Here is a 17129-nt window from a genome sequence, read left to right on the forward strand (position 1 = left end):
GCCCAAGAACTTGCCTTTTCTAACTAGTCCCCAGGTGGTGCTGATGCTGCTGGTCCTAGACTGCAGTTTGTGGACCACTGGAGCAATCATGGAAGGACATTAACCCTGGAAGGAGTTATGAATTCTTAATAAGTCTGAATTCTTAATCAGTATCTGGGCCAGATGCGGCAGCTCACCCCTGTAATCCCAGCACTTTGGGAGGCCAAAGTGGGAGGATCACAAGGTCAAGAGATTGAGACCATCCTGACCAACATGGTGAAACCATGTCTCTACTAAAAATACAAAAATTAGCTGGGCATGGTGGCATGTGCCTGTAATCCTGGCTACTCAGGAGGCTGAGACAGGAGAATTGCTTGAACCCTGAAGGCGGAGGTTACGGTGAGCCGAGATTTTACCACTGCACTCCAGCCTGGCACCTGGCAACAGAGTGAGACTCTGTCTCAAAAAAAAAAAAAAAAAAAAAAACCCAGAATCTGTGCAACCAGCAGTGCCTGGCTGCCAAATTCATGAATAAACCCTGACAACAGTAAGTTCCAAGCCGTCTTTTATTGACGAGGCCCTTGTCCAGTCTGTGCTTACATTCCGTATTCTCTTTTTTCCTGGGCATGGCATTGCAGATGACTCTCAAAGTCGATAGGGCAGAAAAAGAAGTCACCCTCCTCAGGTCTCTGGAAAGCCAGACCTGCCTTGGGGACATCGGTGAGCCAGCGTGTGTGTCCAGGAGTCCATGGCAGCAGTGGAGACGGTGTGACAGGCAGTGCCTGCCTACTTACCCCAGCCAGGCGCTTTTCCCTGCACCCACTGACATGGAGCTTGGCTTTTTCTGAATTTCACTGAAGCTGAGAATCACAACTGTGACCTCAGGGGCCTCGATCAGGCTCTGGAAGTTTGGGAACATGGGGTAGGAGGACCTCAGTGCCCTCTAAGGATCCATCCTCTGCTGCAGTCTGGTAGCATAGACACAAGGGGCCGGGGGAGACATCTAAGAAGACAGAGCTAGCTAGGATCAGGGTCAGCCCACTCACTTCTGCATGCCCCACCCCCTTCCATATGCCCCACCCCCTCCAATCCTGCCTCTGCTCCCACAACACCTCCAGGTGTGGCATTCTCAAATGCATTGGCATGCATTTCTTCAGCTGCTTCCCCACACCACCCCATTCTCTGTCTCCACTGACCTAGAGTTGAGAGTCCAGAACTGGAAGCTTTGGCCACTTCTTTGCAGCAGAAGCAGGATATCTAGACCCCCACTCTGCTGTCTCCGGGGCCTGGCCAGCAGGGACCCTGCTTATTTATTTGCCCCTCTGGCCCGGATGCAAGCTGCATGTGGATTTGAGTCCACACACTTGGGCACACATCACTTAGAGGGAACAAACAGGGGTTTCTCCCTTGACTCTGCAAGTGGAGAAAAGAAAAATGAGAAGATTGTATTTTTCTTATTAAACAATCCAGTAATCTGAACGTTGTATTTACTAATTGACCGGTTTTCTCTCCAAGTGGAGCAGATGGCTTTAGAGGAGAACATAGGAAAACACAAGGGACATTTCTAAGGGAAAAATAGAATGTTTAGTTAAAGTTCATATTTCACTATTCACTACTAACTCTCACCTTTATTTTAAGGCTCCTTGTAAAGTTTTGGGAGTGTTTTGAGATGAAAATATGAAAGTAACTTTTAACCTCCCCCTGTCACCACAATACCCATGCAGAAAGTTGTCAGGGTCTCCCAGCCCCTGGGCCCCCGGAGCAGCTCTTCAGGGTGAGGGATCACTGGTCCTCAGGGATGCCTGGTCTCCCTTGCTGTCCCGCTTTGCCTCGGTTTACATTTCTCGTGGTGGTTGGGACAGAAGAACACACATCCCCAGACTTCCTGTATCATCCTTTGCAGACTTATAATCTGTCCCAGACGGAAATGTTACACTTCCTTTTGTGGGCAAATTATATGTCTCATTGTATTTTAAAAAACGTGGAAGAGACTCTGAATGGCGTATGTGGCATGGTACTGGCAACGGTGCCACAGTCCCTCTAGGGTTGTTGTATTGCCCTTAAAATTGAGTACGACTAGCTCTGTGTATGTTTCTCTCTGATTTATTTTCTATTTGCCCCTCTCTAGTGGGATCTTGTGTGTGATAATGCCTGGAAGGTCCATATCGCTAAGTTCTCCTTACTGGTTGGATTAATCTTTGGCTACCTAATAACTGGATGCATTGCTGACTGGTGAGTACCAACGTGCCCGCCGCACGAACCTTTGGAAGCCACAGCACGCCTCTGGTGGCTAAAGAAAAGTGGTCAGTGTTAGCTTACCGTGACTGAGTCTTTTCCCAGTGCCAGAGCAGAAGGCCAAAGCTGCCATGTGGAGAATGCAGAGCTCAGAGAAATGGCCCATGCACATAGCAGATCATTTGGAAGTGTGAATTTAAATTCAAAGCAATTCTCTAGCTGCTAGAATCTAGCAGAAGTAGCCTGCAGCCCCATCTACTTCTAACCTTTGATGTTCATTTAGAAAGAGCTTGAAAACGTATGTGCAGGGCTCCAGGGGCTGGGCACTAAGGGGTGGATACAGAAGATGCATTAAAAAATAGGGGTGGGGGAGCTAGAGACCCTTCCCCCATGTGAGCTGAATGAGGAAGGCAGTGCTGATGAGCACCTCTGAATGTCACGTAGATCTTTAGAGAGGGAGAGTCCTTGGCTTAGCCAGGAGATGCCTCTGCAGGATCTGGGGGGAGCTGCGTCTTGAGGGATAAAGAGCATTTGGGTAATACAGATGGGCTCTGAGGGCAGGGGAGGCGGTGGCCAGAGGTGAGAATGCATATGCTTTGTGGGGGTAGGAGAGGAAGTCTGGGTGCCTGGAGCAAAGCACCTTTGTAGTTCAGGATGAAGGAATGAGGTTGGTAGGACAGAGGTCTGCAGGTAAAGATGGTAGCAGAGACATGAATAATAATGATACCATTAGCAGGTAACACTTGCTGAAAGATTACTATGTAGCAGGCACTGTGCCAAGTAGTTCCATACATTAACATCTCCTTACAACGTATTATTACCTGTGTTTTACAGTTGGAAAAGCACAGAAGTGTAAGTAAAATCCCCAAGTTCACCCAGCTTTAAGCTGGAGAGCCAGGACTTGAACCTCAGCCACATGGCCCCAGAGCCTGCCCCTCCACCAGGGTGCTGCCATGCTTTTATTTAAGACATTCTGTGGTCACAGGAGCAGCAGCGGTGACGTGTCCAGGCAGGGAGGCAATTGCACAATGTTGACAGGTTTTTCAAGTAGTGAGACTGCTCAGGAGAGGGGCACACTCTAACTATCTCCCCAGCTTGCACTCTTTTCTCTTTAAAGGATTTTTTTTTTCTGGTGAATCAGGACATCTTGGCCTGATGACATAATAAGGGCCCAGAGTGATACAGAGCAAATCTGTAGGTCCTGTGACCTCTGCACCTCAGTTAACGGAGAATGCTGGCCTGGGTGGACAGCAGCAGAGGGTCACATTACACATGTGGAAAATTTCTGCCAAAACCAGCGTTCTATTTGGGAGTTCCCTGAGCTGGCATGTAATGTGATTTCCTGTGTGCTCGATATCTGCTTCATCATCACTTGCAAGTGCCTCTCATGGACACATTCTCTGTGAACAGCAGCAGAGAAGCAGTCAGTGACCTCTGGAGACCTATGCGGGGGACCCCTTGCGGGCTTTCTCTGGTGGAGGCAACACGGGGTTTATTTTTTAAACCAAATACTTGAGTTCATAGGTTTCTATTGTGAGCTATATTGGTCTAAAATATGCTGTTTCCCAGAAATCTCCACTGATATAGGTTAGAAAAATATACTAATATAATCCATGTCACCGTCTTTCTAAAAAAAAAAAAATGCAGACTTGACGGGTATTAGTGTCCTTATTCAAGAAATAATTTGATAGAAAAGTAGAAATCGACTTTTATTAATGAAGCAGTCCGTAATAGTTGAAATTGTTTAAAGGTTGTTTTCTTGGCTTTCTTCTTGTTGTACACACATGTGATGTGGCCTCCCTGATCACACACCAGGCCTGAGGACAAAAGACTAGAGTTTGGGTCTTGCTCTTTGAGTAACCAGAGGTCTGACATCGCAAACCCTTTCTCTGCAGTTGCTTTTCTGAGGGTCCTCATCAGATGGGCCAGATTGAGGGGGTACCCTGGGAATCAGGGGCAGACTGCCTGAGTGGTGGTTTTTGAACATTTTGAGTGGGCTTCCCTTTCCATTTGAGAGCTTGGTATTTTCCAACCCCATTCTCTGGCATTTTATTCCCTGCTTGAACCTTGCTTAAAAGGAAATAAACCCATTGAAAGGGAACTCCAGACCTCACGGCTGTGAGCCCTGTTTCATGGCTGCACGGGGAAGTTGACTAAGTCATATAGTATGCTTCCTAAAGCTGCAGTCAGCATTTAGCAACATTTAAACAGTACTCGTCTTTCTTTAAAAAGTGACTGTTTTTGACACTAAGTTTTGTCTGGGGATGTTCACTGGGCATTGGTATAAAACCTGCTAGTTCAGGTGGGTGGGGGGAGATGATGGCCTGCAGCCCCAGAGATGCACTCCCTTCTTCGCGGCCTTTGTCACTGCAGCAGGCTTCTCCCTTCTTCCCCAGCCCACCCTGGGAAGCTGGCCAGTATGGGCTGCCCTGGAGGACCCCTTGCCCTCCAGCTCCTGGCTGAGCATGTCCAGTGGGGAGCAGCAGCTGTAAATCCTCAGGGGAGAGGAGAGTGAGGTCAGGCACTTGTGTGCCCAGCTTGCTCTCTGCCAGGCTGGAGGGGCCAGCCACCTCCTGTCCATGACCTCCACATAGAACCTCATTCTCTCTGGGGCTAGGACCGTCCTTCCCCTACTCCCTGCTGTCAAGAGCCATAAGGTCAAACACCATCTCTTGTGGGTTTCCTCATAGCTTGTTTACTCTTTTATAAATAATCCCTTTATTAAAATCTCCTCCAGTCACTTCATTTGAGTGGGACCTCTGTTTCCTGTTGAGACCCTGTGTCAGTTCTCTATGGCTGCTGTTACAAATTACTGCAAGCTTGGTGGCTTCCATAATCCAAATGAATGATCTTAACAGTTCTGCAATTCACAAGTCCAACAAAGGTCTCACTGGTCTAAAGTCAGGTTGTCAGCAGGGCCGTGTTCCTTTTTACAAGATCTAGGAGACAGTCTGCTTCCCTGCTTTTTCTAGCTTCTAAAGGCCACCTGCTCATGGCCCCATCCTCCATCTTCAGAGCCAGCAATGTCAAGTCAATTCCTTCTCACATCACTACCTCTCTGGTTCCCTGGAGCCAGGGGAGATTTTCCTTGTCATTAGATTGGACCTACCTGCAAAGTCACCTCATCTTAGGGTCCTTAAGCTTAATCTCATCTTGAGAATTCCTTTTACCATGAAAAGTAAAATACTTACATGTTCTGAGGATTAGGACATGGACATATTTGAGGACCACTGTTCTACCCACCACAGATCCTAAGTGATAAAGTCCTCTGCATTACAGACAAAGGCTGTGACTTTATCAGTCCTCTCTGAGGCGGTTCTGCTCTGGGAGCCAGTTCCTGTGAAAACCATCCATACTTGTAGCTAACATGTAACGAATGCTTGCTGAGCATTTGTTCATATCCACTCCTGTCGACATCATTATGAAGTAATGATTAATTGGCCCTTACCAAAGGGAACTCGAGGCTCATTCAAACAAGCCTGGCCTTACTCCAGATCACATAGTTCAGAAGTGATGATCCTGGCTGGATTCAGAACCAACACACTCTGACTTCAAAGACTGTTTGCCCTGTAGACCTTGATGATAAGTTTTACTTCTTGATTTTAGCAACCATTTGGGAGGCAGGTACTTAGAATGGTTGCCACATTCTTAAAAAGATCAAAACTCTTTTCTGAAACATCAGAACAGAGCAAGCCATGTTTGGTAGGCATCAGGGATGTAGAAGTGTAGAAAGAAATGAACACGAAAACATTTTACTGTTCACTTTGTACCAGGCGTTGCATCTGTTCCCCTCATCCCCCCTAGTGAATGACCTCAACACTCCACCACATAGGATGCTGATCCCCATTTTACGGACCAGGGAGGCCAAGGGTAATGCACGATGTTAGAGTTAGTTCATTTTCCTTCATTTTAGGAGAATGACTAAAGCTGTATTTTAAACTTATTTTTGTAAATGAGTTAGATTTGGACAAAATCAGCTACACAGTCTTTCCTAGTAAGGGCTTCCTGACCCCAGCACCAGACAAGGGAAAGTACTGGCTCAAATCTCTACGTGAGATTATTGACTTACATGGAGCCCCTCGCCTCGGCTTGCTTCGCTAAACCAGGGTGACTGATGGGAATGGTTAGAACAAAAAGTTCTGAGTAAATTTCATCCTGTTGTTCCTTTCCCTGTGTTTTCTTAAAATTCCATCTGTCTCCATAACGGAAGGCTGTGCCTTGCTTGTTGTTTTTTTTTTTTTAACAGTTTTATTGACAGATAATTTGCATCCCATAAACCCACCCATTTTAAGTGCACAATTCAGTGAGTTTAGTATATTTGCAGAGCTGTACAGCCATCACCACATTTTGAATTTAAAACCTTCCTATCCCCTCAAAGGATGACGGAAACATCACCCCCCAGTCCTGGGCAACCACAAATCTACTTTCTTTTTCTGTGTATTTGTCCTTTCTGGGCATTTTATTTGGATGTAGATGCCTTGTCATAAACATGCCTAGGACAGTTGAAGCCCCTCAACTACCCTTTGTGATACTGGGGGCACTAGATCTAGATTTCTCCCCCTTTTTTATCCTAGCAGACAGCATCCACTCTGCCCCCATTTCTCTGAGTTATCCTTTAGACTGAGCCAATCGTGTTTGATGGAGAGTTTTTGTTGTTGTTTTATTTTTAATCGGTTAATGAAGGAGAGATGGAAAGGGACCACAGGAACTGGTGACTTTTAGACCACCCTCTACTGTCCTCCCAGGCACTCTAGCAGCACATCGCCCCCTAGTGGTCACTGATCTGAAACGGGGGCCAGCTCCAGAACCCACAGATTTAGTGTTTCTGTGGCCCTTTCCAGGGAAACATTGCAGCCGGGGCTCCCTGCCCCTCAGTCCAGCCGAGGGGCTGCACTCTCAGATCACTATGAGGTCACGGGGCATTTACAGTTCACACTATCTTAGCTTAGTGTGTAATCCCTTAAAAGTTACTTCTTGTCATGTAGCTGAAACTAATTGGCAGATGGCTTGGCCCTCACTCAGATAGGCTGTATGTAGGATCAGGTATCAGGTATCTGACTTAGTTAACAACCCGGAGAGAGGAAACAAAGCCCCTTGGCTTGGTGACCATGTTGACCTTTGATCCAGTCCCAAAGGTCAACGATTGCTCAAGACTCTTTATGCTGGGCGTATCAAGGTTCCTGTTTGGAGAGTTATTAATTTTGTCCCTCTTCCCTTGAATTATATCACTATACACTCAGAAATAGACTCCACAACAGGAATTGGATTGGGCTCAAGTCTGAATTCTCTTACCCTGTAGTTGGTTGATCCCTGCTTCCTTATCTCAAGAATTAGGGGCTAAATCTCCCTTTCTACCCCTAGCAGTTTAGGATCTAGTGAAGTGGGTGGAGCTGGCACAGTACTTTTTGCCCAGTACTCATTCAACACATATTGGGTGCCTGCTGGACACTGGGTTTCAGCATCTAGCATCACTGTCTTATTTCACAACGATTCCTAACCTTTTTCCCTCTCCATATGCAGGGTCGGCCGGCGGCCTGTGCTGCTGTTTTCCATCATCTTCATTCTGATCTTTGGACTGACTGTGGCACTGTCAGTGAATGTGACAATGTTCAGCACACTCAGGTTCTTTGAAGGATTTTGCCTGGCTGGAATAATTCTCACCTTGTATGCGTTACGTAAGTAGTAACCTTCATGACTAGTCTCGCAAGAATTTAGCAAAAGTATTGTTGCCTGGGGGGTCCTGGGAAAGATACTAGGCACGCTGCTTGTTTGGGATGGCAGCTTTTGGAAACAAACACCAAAGGCCTCTAGTGTTGTGAAAGAGGCTTTTCAGGTGAGGCCGGGCAGCGTTTCGTTCAATCCTGATCTCCAGCTCAGGCTCAGAGCACATCAAAGGACATAGGAGGTTGCGTAATTGCTTGGAGAAGTGGCGATCAGCCCTTTCCTGGTATGGGGAGGCTTTGGCTTTTCTCCAGAATTTTCTGCATTGACATTCTGTGTGCTTCTATCTGGTGCATAATTGGGTATCCATACAGAATCCAAATTTTCCACATTTTCATGTCCCCAGATGTGACCTTAAGTGGTCTGGAACTGAATCCTAAGCATTGGTACTAGAAAAGTAAATGGCAAGATTTGGTAGCATTTGCTCTTTTTAGGAGCATGAGACATTTCTTTCATTCATTTCTCTTGTTTGTTGGCCATATTAGCTCTGCTGAATATAGTTACGTTTCACTTATTTCCACAGACCCATAAGAAGAAGGAGAGTTTTAGGCAAGAATATTTCACATATTTACTGGTTTCATACTTTTTAGTCACTTTTTGGAAAGATCTGTTGGAAATACTGTAAGATTTACGATATATTTTGTCTTTCTCTTTGACAACATGCGTAGGAGTCGGGTATAGATTAAGTAGCAATTTCCACCGTGACAAAATAAGAATAGTTCTAATTCTCTTAAATTTGCATATTAAAGGCTTCTTTTAGATAGCTAAAATTTTTGTTCCACTAGAAATATAATCAATTCAGAACATAGTTTTATGGTCACAGGAAGGAGCAGACACAGAAAAAGACTACTATTCTTCTAGATCCATAGTCGGCAGTTGTATCAACATTTAACTGAATTGTAGTTTCTTAAAAATCACCTTTTCCAGTTGATTTGCATTTATCTTAGAACCCTTGTCTCTTAGGGGAGTTCTTTAGGAAGATATGCGAGACAAGATGAGTGGGCCTGGGTGATGGTATTTGGGGACTTTGTTTCTTTGAATAAATAACATGACTGTTGGGCTTGAACCTCCTCGGGCAAAGTACCTGTGCCATTGTCTATGGCCCTGACCCCTGTCAGTCTGTGCAGCGGAACAGGTCTAAGCTCTTTTCTAGAGAAGCCTCCTGTTCCTGCCTGCAGGCATTCCTTGGCCCACATATGCGCAGGTGCGCGCTGGGAGCCTTGCTCCAGGCAGCTGTCCTTGCCAGGCTTCCATTCTCACAGGGGGAAGGCAATCCAGTCCTCCTCCCACATAGATGGTCATAAAAGGGGACAGCTCTGAACTTGGACAAAATGGAATAGCTGTGCTTCAGGAGCTCTGCAGAGTATAACCTCAGTTTCACCACCCCCATGGAAAATTGTCTTACCACAAAGATGGTTTTATCTTGTAGTCATTAGCCAACTGCTAATGACTGGCTGAAGCTGCCAGAGAACTAGAAGAAGACTTCTGAGGACACTTGGGGGCTGAGCAGAAGAGAACACCTTGATCTGTTAGCCATGACTGCCGGGGTCAAGGAAGGAGGGTAGGGAAGGGCTGCATGTATAACTAGTATTTGCCATCTGGAGAGACTGTTGGTGAATTAAGCCAGACCAGGAGTGAATTGTGCCTGAATGGCATGGTTTCCACCTCACATACTAATAGAATTGTTTTACCAACTTGCATTGTGACATCATGCCATTAGCCTCTGAAGCCAATTGCTATATTTACTCTAAGATACTATGTTGAGGATTTTTTAAAATTAGATTACACAGTGAGCTCTTTATAGCAGAAAGTTCTCTTCCACTTCAGAGCCATACAAAGAATGTACTTACCCTAGAAGATTGCTTTGCTCCAATCTCCGAGGCGCAGAATCATATAAATAAAAAGGCACATGAAAATAAATTTTTTTCACCTAGGAAATTTTTCAGGCTTTGCAGGTCATGTTGTCTCTGTCATAGCTACTCAGCTCTGCCATTGTAGCCTGAAAGCAGCCATAAAGAATATGTAAATGAGCAGGTGTGGCTGTGTTCTAATAAAACTTTATTTATAGGAACAGATGGTGGGCCAGATTTGGCCAGTGGGCCGTCATTTTTCAACCACTGATTTAAGTATTTGTGTGTGGGCCTGATAACACGAGCTTTAAATTCTGACCTCTCTGCTCGTTTCATTTTAACTTCCCTGCTTTAATGTCTGCTTTGTCACATTTTTCTTTCTCCACAATTTGTGTTCTTTTGTGTGTATGTTGTTGGTAGAAGCAGCCTTAGGTATTTTCTGTAGTATAGCAGGGCATAAATAAATGATCATGTTTTCTTAGATTGGGACCACAAATGAAATAAACATCATGACAAATGTCAACGCAATGAAAATGTTCCAAGTATTAACAAGTGATTGATTCACTGTTAGACCTAATTAAGTGTTTGCAGTTACACAACTAAGCTAAACCAAAGGGAAGTGAATGATGACTCAGAGTTTGTTGAGATAATATTTAAACAATGAAAATTTGGGAGAGCTGGTTGAGAGATGGCAAAAGAGCAAAGCTTTTAGAGAAGAATCAAAAGGAAATAAAGGGAGAATTTAAAAAGGAAATAAAGGGCAGGTGAGATGGGGTAGGATACGGTTGGGGTGACCCAAGACTCTATACGCAGGGCAGTCTTGGGAGAAGGCAGAGGCTAGTGACGAGAAGTTAAGAGAGGAACTCCCAATCAATAAAGCAGTCCCGGAGTATCCAATCAATGTATTTGCTAGCGTTTTATGCATAGGTAGTATTTATGATTAGGTAATGCTCGGAAATTCGTTTTGCTTGAAGAAAATTATTGATAAGCCAGGTCACAGGGTTGAAGTACTTCTTGACTCTTAAGAAAAGTTTGAAATGTTGGGGCATTGATCGTTTGGAAGTTATATTTGTGATGGTCTTCTTCTCCCCTCCAACCATAAGGTCTTTGTCTCACTTAATGCATCTGCTGGAAAGGCCTGTGCTTTCTTAGAACTGAGATGGATGGCATTGTTTTTCCAGTCTTGCAGGTGCTTGGCAAAATACGTAGGGAAAGTAATGATTTCTGCAGTTTTAGCTTCTTGTGTGGCTTGCCGTGAAGGTGGACTCTTCATTTTGAGAAATGCTGCTGACTTGTGGAAGTTTTCTGCTTTATTAGCAAGGCTGATGAAGTTTTTTTTCTGCTTTGGATTTTTAAGGTACATTCCAGTTAAATGCACTTTACATGTTTGTTTCCCTCAAGTCGCCAAAGGGAGACATGGTTGTGTAATTGGTACATAAAATAGAGATTGCTGGCATCTTCCCAAGGTGTGTTTGCATGGAAGCAGAGTTGCATGTTGGCAAGAGCAAGAGAGAACAAGTCAAGCTCAATGAGTCTCCCAGGCACAGTAGTGGCCTCTGAGATCATTGTGAGACACTGAAATAATTTCTAAATACGCTTGGGCTGGATCTCTCTCTCACACACACACACACACACACACACACACACACACACACACACGCACAGTGGAGAAAAACTGACTTAGCAAGGCAAGAGGCATGGACCAAGAAAAGAAACAATGGATCACACTTTCCTATGTATTTATGAAAATACAGTCTTATTTTCAGCCTAAAGAAACAGTTACTTCTCAGCATAGGCGGATGTGATTTGTTTTATGAATCCTTTTCCTCACCAGGATCCATGACATCACAGAGAAGGTAATATAGCACTGTGAGGGATGTGTCTTTCTTCAAATGGAGGCAAGGAGAGGTGATGTTTTTTAAGTTGATTTGATGTTGGATATATACGTCCTGTGAGAGAGAATTTTTTAAGTAAAAAATACTGTTTAAAAATGTCTGTCCTCACTCGATCTCTGCCCTTCCCCTCTCCACTTCTATCAACCTCCCCCAACTACAGTTTCCCAATTTGAAATAATGAACAATACCTTTTGTTGACAGAGAGACCAAACTTTAGTTACTATGGCCAAACAAAGGGTTTTTTTCCCCCGTAACAATGAACAATTTTCTTGAAAAAGTCTCTCAAAGATGTTCTTACTCCAATAACCCTCCTTAAACCCAGACAGCCTAAATGACTGGATAAATGTTACACAAGATCAAGGAACAACCAGAAATTTCACAGCTGACTCAGTGACTGATTACTTTGCAAAAATAGAAGCCAAGTCTTGACTTAACTGGTAATAGACTCAGAGTTTGAGTTTGCTCTGGCTAGGGTGCTGGTCCCTTTTTCACATGGCACTAATGGTTTTAGACACTTACAGAAGTGGTTGAGTAATTTCTAATGTGCTGGGGTTGGATGGCTTTTTCTTTCTCCCTATCCCATATACTTTTACACTTCGATATTTCTCTGAACTAATACTCCTTGCAACATATTTCAGTCAACAGGATCATTAAGCGTCAGTACTATGCTGTATACGTAAAAAAAAAAAAAAAAAACTGAACCAAATGGCTCCATAGGGTGAGTTGTCAAAGTGTTGAATGAAGAGAACGGAGATTGCCAATGTCAACTAGAAATGTCTTCAACTATTGTGTGGGCTTCTGGGGAACAAACATTTGCTCTGCATTTGGGTGAAGGGAAAGTTTCACAGGAATATGTGCTCCGTCGTCTCTTTCTCTCCACCCACTTCCCCATCTTCAGATACCTGGGCCTTCCCAGTAGCAGCACGTTCTCAGGGCAAAAAGCCCTTCTCCCAGTGGGACTGACTCTACTCACAAGGCTTTTTCCACCAAGGAAGTGAGTCAGAGTTTACCAAAGGCCTTTGACAAAACCTTTTTTTTTAAGCTTCAAAGGAATTTTGGTTTTACTGGGGTTCAGATGGGCACAACTGGGATATCGGAGCAGATTGAGGTCTCTCCATTGGTCCATTTTCTTCACTGGAAACACACGAACCCTGCGGGCAAACTGCGCAAAGCAAAGGAATAAATTTCTAAGCAAAAAGTAACAGGGCATTTGCTGTGTACCCCACTGTCTTCCCTGCCCCACCTCTGAGCAGTCAGAGCTTCTGGTCTCACTGCCAGGTAAGTAAGAATGGAAGTGCCTGGTGAAGGAGTTCCAACCCCTGGGAAGATGAGGATGCTGTGCTGGCCAGTTAGGTAGTAGGTCCACTGGTCATGGGTCAGAGCCTGGAGGGGTGAGCCATCCAGCAGGGAGGCACACATGCCACTGAAGACTGATTTGTCTCGAAGTTGTGCCAATCCTTCAAACAAAAATTTACCCAGACCTTTCTCTCTCTCTACTTACATGTTAGCCAAAACTTGGACTTTTCTTTCTAAAGACCTTTTCCTGGAAAAAAAATACAGATGTCTCTAGGGCATGTAAGGATATATCATGTCACTTGCATATTAAAAATGGAAATATGAGAGTAGAGAAAGAATAAGCGGCCAATGGCATCACTGAGACCCGTCTGCCCAGTCTGTCCAGAAGTCTGTGCAAGAAAACATGTAGATATTGCGTAAATGTACAGATAGTCTTTCCAGTGCATATCTTCTGGTGTTTTGAATTTGATGAAGGTAGGTCTATGTCCAGATCAGAGGAAAATAGTAGCAAATATTCAGGGACATCTGGGTATTTTAAAATTAGAGTATTTGGATGCTTTTCCACACAGGGGAGGCTGTTCTTAAACTGTGTGTCAGAACCTTACGGACTAGGTTTTTTCCAGACTGGAATTGTAGTAGTGCGTCTATGCTTCATTTGAAACAAAGCTGTTCGCTGCTCTAAAAGGGGAAGTAAAAGGACCTGGAAATCAGGAGATCTGAGCTGGACTGTGGACTCCACAGTTGACCGACAGTGACGGTGATGGATGGCGAGATCTCTGAGCTTCTGTCTCCTTCTCTATAAAATAAGGGGATGAGATTTTAAACCATGTTTTGTGTAGCTCTGTGATCCCTTCCTGGAATAACGCATGGAGAAAATGAATGGAAAGCATAGTTTTAAATGGAAAACTATGAGTTCCAACGTAAATTCCAGTTTTAGAATTCTATGGCTTTTGAATTCTTAGTTTAACCATTAGCCTCCTTCAGTGTTGAAGATTTCTTGGGGTGGGAGTGGAGGCAGTGAAACCAGGGGTGCTTCCACTTATGCCCCCAGATGTGCCCGTCTCAAGTCCACACTAGTAACTAGAGTTGTTGGACTTCCATCCGTCCTCTCTGTGTGGCTGCTGCACCAGTGCTGCTCTATAAAGGTGATCTGGGAAGAGGTGCTGTGATAGGGTAAGATTAATGGTTAACAGCTTCCTTTTCTCCAGGGTTCCAGACCCTGCCCTCCTGTCAGCAACCTTGCCCTTGCTGGCCCCTGCTGGGAAATCCTTTCTTGCTTGCTCCATTCGCCTTTCTTACCACGTTTGCCGGCTGGAATTCTATTACACACCCTGGGATTTTTTTTTTTTTTTCCACACCTGGGCAGACAGGATGGGACCTGAAGCTAAAAGCTGAATTGACCAGAAAAGAGTGTTCAGGAATGTGAGAGAGCAATATTGGGCTGACTTTGTTTTGTTTTGTATTTGCTCTTAAAAGCAAATTAAAAGAGGAAATAAATCAGTCACCTTGAAAGCAAGTAAAAAAATCACACACACACACACACACACACACACATGTGCACACACACAAGGCCTCTTGAAAACATCCGGATGTATCTGGTGGGAAGCAAAATCATTACTGGTTTGCCAAGACTTGCTGTTAGTGAAAAGACAGACTATTGGCTGAGAGCACAGAGAGAAATAGAACTTAAATGGTGCAGAGCCATGAAAGTTTGTTGTCAACAACTGTTTCTCAAATCAGCACATCCTGCCAGATAGGCTGTGTTATGAAGAGTTTAAATTTTAGTTTTTTGTGACCTTCATGGAAGCACAAGACTGCTTCTTCCTTTCTTCATTTGCTTCATGAACGTGGAGGAGGTTGCTCCATGAACGTGGAGGAGGTGAGGACCTGTCAGGTGCCAGGAGGTGGGCAGTTGGTTCCTTGATTACATACTAAACCCTCACCATTGTTGAGTATTGAGGACATAGAGGCAGACACGTGTTCCTGCCCTCTAGCACACTCAGAGTTTAGTGAGTGAAGAGGCAAGGACACACCCTGCTGGGACTGTGGGTACCAGAAGAGACCCCTGAGCTGTGAGTTCTGTGGGGTCAGGGGGAACAGGTGTTTGCTATTTGCAGTGGGCACTCAGATCCTGGAAGAACCTAGTGCACTCTGGGTAGTGGGTGATTGGGGCTTAGCTGGGGCCTAGTGCACTCTGGGTAACATGGGTGATTGGTGTCAGCCAGAGCCTAATGCACTCTGGGTAGTGTGGGTGATCGGTGTTAGCTGGAATCTAGTGCACTCTGGGTAGTGTGGGTGATTGGTGTCAGCTGGAGCCTAGTGCACTCTGGGTAGTGTGGGTGATTGGTGTCTGCTGGAGCCTAGTGCACTCTGGGTAGTGTGGCTGATTGGTGTCAGCTGGAGCCTAGTGCACTCTGGGTAGTGTGGGTGACTGCGGTTGGCTGGAATCTAAACCATGAATAACAAAGCCAGGGAAGGAGGATGGAACAATACACAGACCTGTCTTCTATGACCTTAGAGCAGTGGCAGGCCACTGAAGGATCTTGATTGAGAAAGAGAAGTCTTTAGATGAATGTTTTGGAGTAATATCTCAGGCTACAGTGTGAGCAGGCCAAGGAGGAAAAGAAGGCCAAGCTAGGAGCTGGGAGGCTGCTGTGGTAGTGCGGCGAAGAAGGAGAAGAGCCCAAATGAGGGCCATGCTCATGGGACAGGAGACTCTGAGGAAGTAGATTGCAGCTTCAATCTGAAGAGTGGGGACAAGGGTGAAGGAGGGCCAGGGGCCTGGTCTAGATACCTGGAGAGGGGATTTTTCTCTGAATGGTGGGACAAGGGACTCAGCCCAAGCGTTCTATTCTGATTCCAAATCCTGTAGAGTTTGAAGCTACTATTTCCTTCCTCCCATAAGTCTGACATGGGACAATGATGGCTTCCATTTCGGTGGAACCTTAGGGCATCTGAGAGGATGGATTTGCTAGGAGATTTGTTATTCAGAAGTTCAGGAGCAAGGCCCCTATGTCCTCAGCATGAAGGTAGTAACTAAAGGCTACCAGAACTGAGCTCACCCAGAGGCTCTGGAGTTGAGCAACAAATGGGTGGAGGTAGAAGAGCCCGTGGAGGGGGATGGGGAGAAACTGGCTGTGTGGTCACTGGAAAGTCAGACCAGGCTGGTTCCCAGGGAGCCAAGGAAGGGGCTGAGGGCAGAGTCAAGTGATACAGGACATTGAAAAATGTCCTTTGGGCATAACACAGATTGCCCAGTAGGTCAGAGGCAAGTGTGGCAAGAGCAACTTTAATTCCATGTAGTGATTAATGTAATGTGAATTATTTCAAGCATAGGTTTTAATTCGCATATGCCCCAGAGAAGGGCTGCCTTGTCTTATGCCAAGTATTTTAGAAACAAAGTTACTTTTTTTTTTTTTTACTATAAAAAGAGTAACTTTGTTTCTAAAATACTTGGCATAGGACATTACATACAGTTTACCATTTCAGCCTTTTTGTTTTGTTTTGTTTTGTTTTGTTTTGTTTTGTTTTGTTTGAGATGGAATCTCACTCTGTTGCCCAGGCTGGAGTGCAGTGGCACAGTCTTGACTCACTGCGATCTCCGTCTTCCAGGTTCAAGCGATACCCCATCTCAGCCTTCCAAGTGACTGGGACTACAGGTGCCACCACACCCAGCTAATTTTCGTATTTTTCGTAGAGACAGGTTTTTGCCATGTTAGCCAGGCACAAACCACCGCACCTGGCCCATTTCATCCATTTTTCATTGTGCACAATTTAGTGATATATTTTCATTGTTGTGCAAGAAATTGATTTTTTTAGAGTGGCAGATGTTCATTATTATTGAGTAGAAAAAACCTGAAGTGAAGGCAAGTCGGTAATGGCTATTTTTGCTTAAGTCACCTGAAACGTGATATTCCCATGACTCAATAACTGGATATTCAGATATATTTAATACAATTAGGTTGAGTTAGAGATGCAGTTTTGTTCTGATGTTTCAATATCCATAGTGAAAGGCAGTGTGTGAAGATGTGCCATATCCCCACTCTCTTTCTCATCAACACGTACCCAAGTGCACACACATGTGTGATCACATGGAAGCACTTGAGAAGAGGCTTGGATGGAATCCAGACTTGGATTGGAACCCAAGCCCCCT

At 44.9% G+C, this 17129-nt stretch overlaps 1 protein-coding gene and 1 long non-coding RNA gene across 10 annotated transcripts in view; one reads left to right on the forward strand and one right to left on the reverse strand.

The window, feature by feature from the left end:
* SLC22A23 (solute carrier family 22 member 23) overlaps positions 1-17129 on the forward strand; it is a 188189-nt gene that overhangs the window by 39008 nt on the left and 132052 nt on the right. For 7 of the 9 annotated variants that reach the window (XR_013533801.1, XM_035295057.3, XM_035295051.3 and 4 more), the window contains exons 2-3: positions 2108-2211; positions 7735-7889. Coding sequence is in view for 7 of the 9 variants with exons in the window: in XM_035295057.3 (XP_035150948.1) it covers positions 2108-2211; positions 7735-7889 (259 nt within the window). In the remaining 2 variants the exon portion in view is untranslated. The remainder of the gene's footprint in view (positions 1-2107; positions 2212-7734; positions 7890-17129) is intronic. The other 2 variants (XR_013533802.1, XM_035295058.3) reach the window with 1 other exon arrangement.
* LOC144582043 (uncharacterized) lies at positions 748-9610 on the reverse strand. The gene is made up of 2 exons (XR_013533804.1): positions 9341-9610; positions 748-4031 (listed from the first exon to the last, which is right to left on the reverse strand). It is a non-coding gene; the product is annotated as an uncharacterized LOC144582043 (long non-coding RNA).

Source organism: Callithrix jacchus, chromosome 4 (assembly GCF_049354715.1).
Source record: "Callithrix jacchus isolate 240 chromosome 4, calJac240_pri, whole genome shotgun sequence".
NCBI classification, from domain to species: domain Eukaryota; kingdom Metazoa; phylum Chordata; class Mammalia; order Primates; family Cebidae; genus Callithrix; species Callithrix jacchus.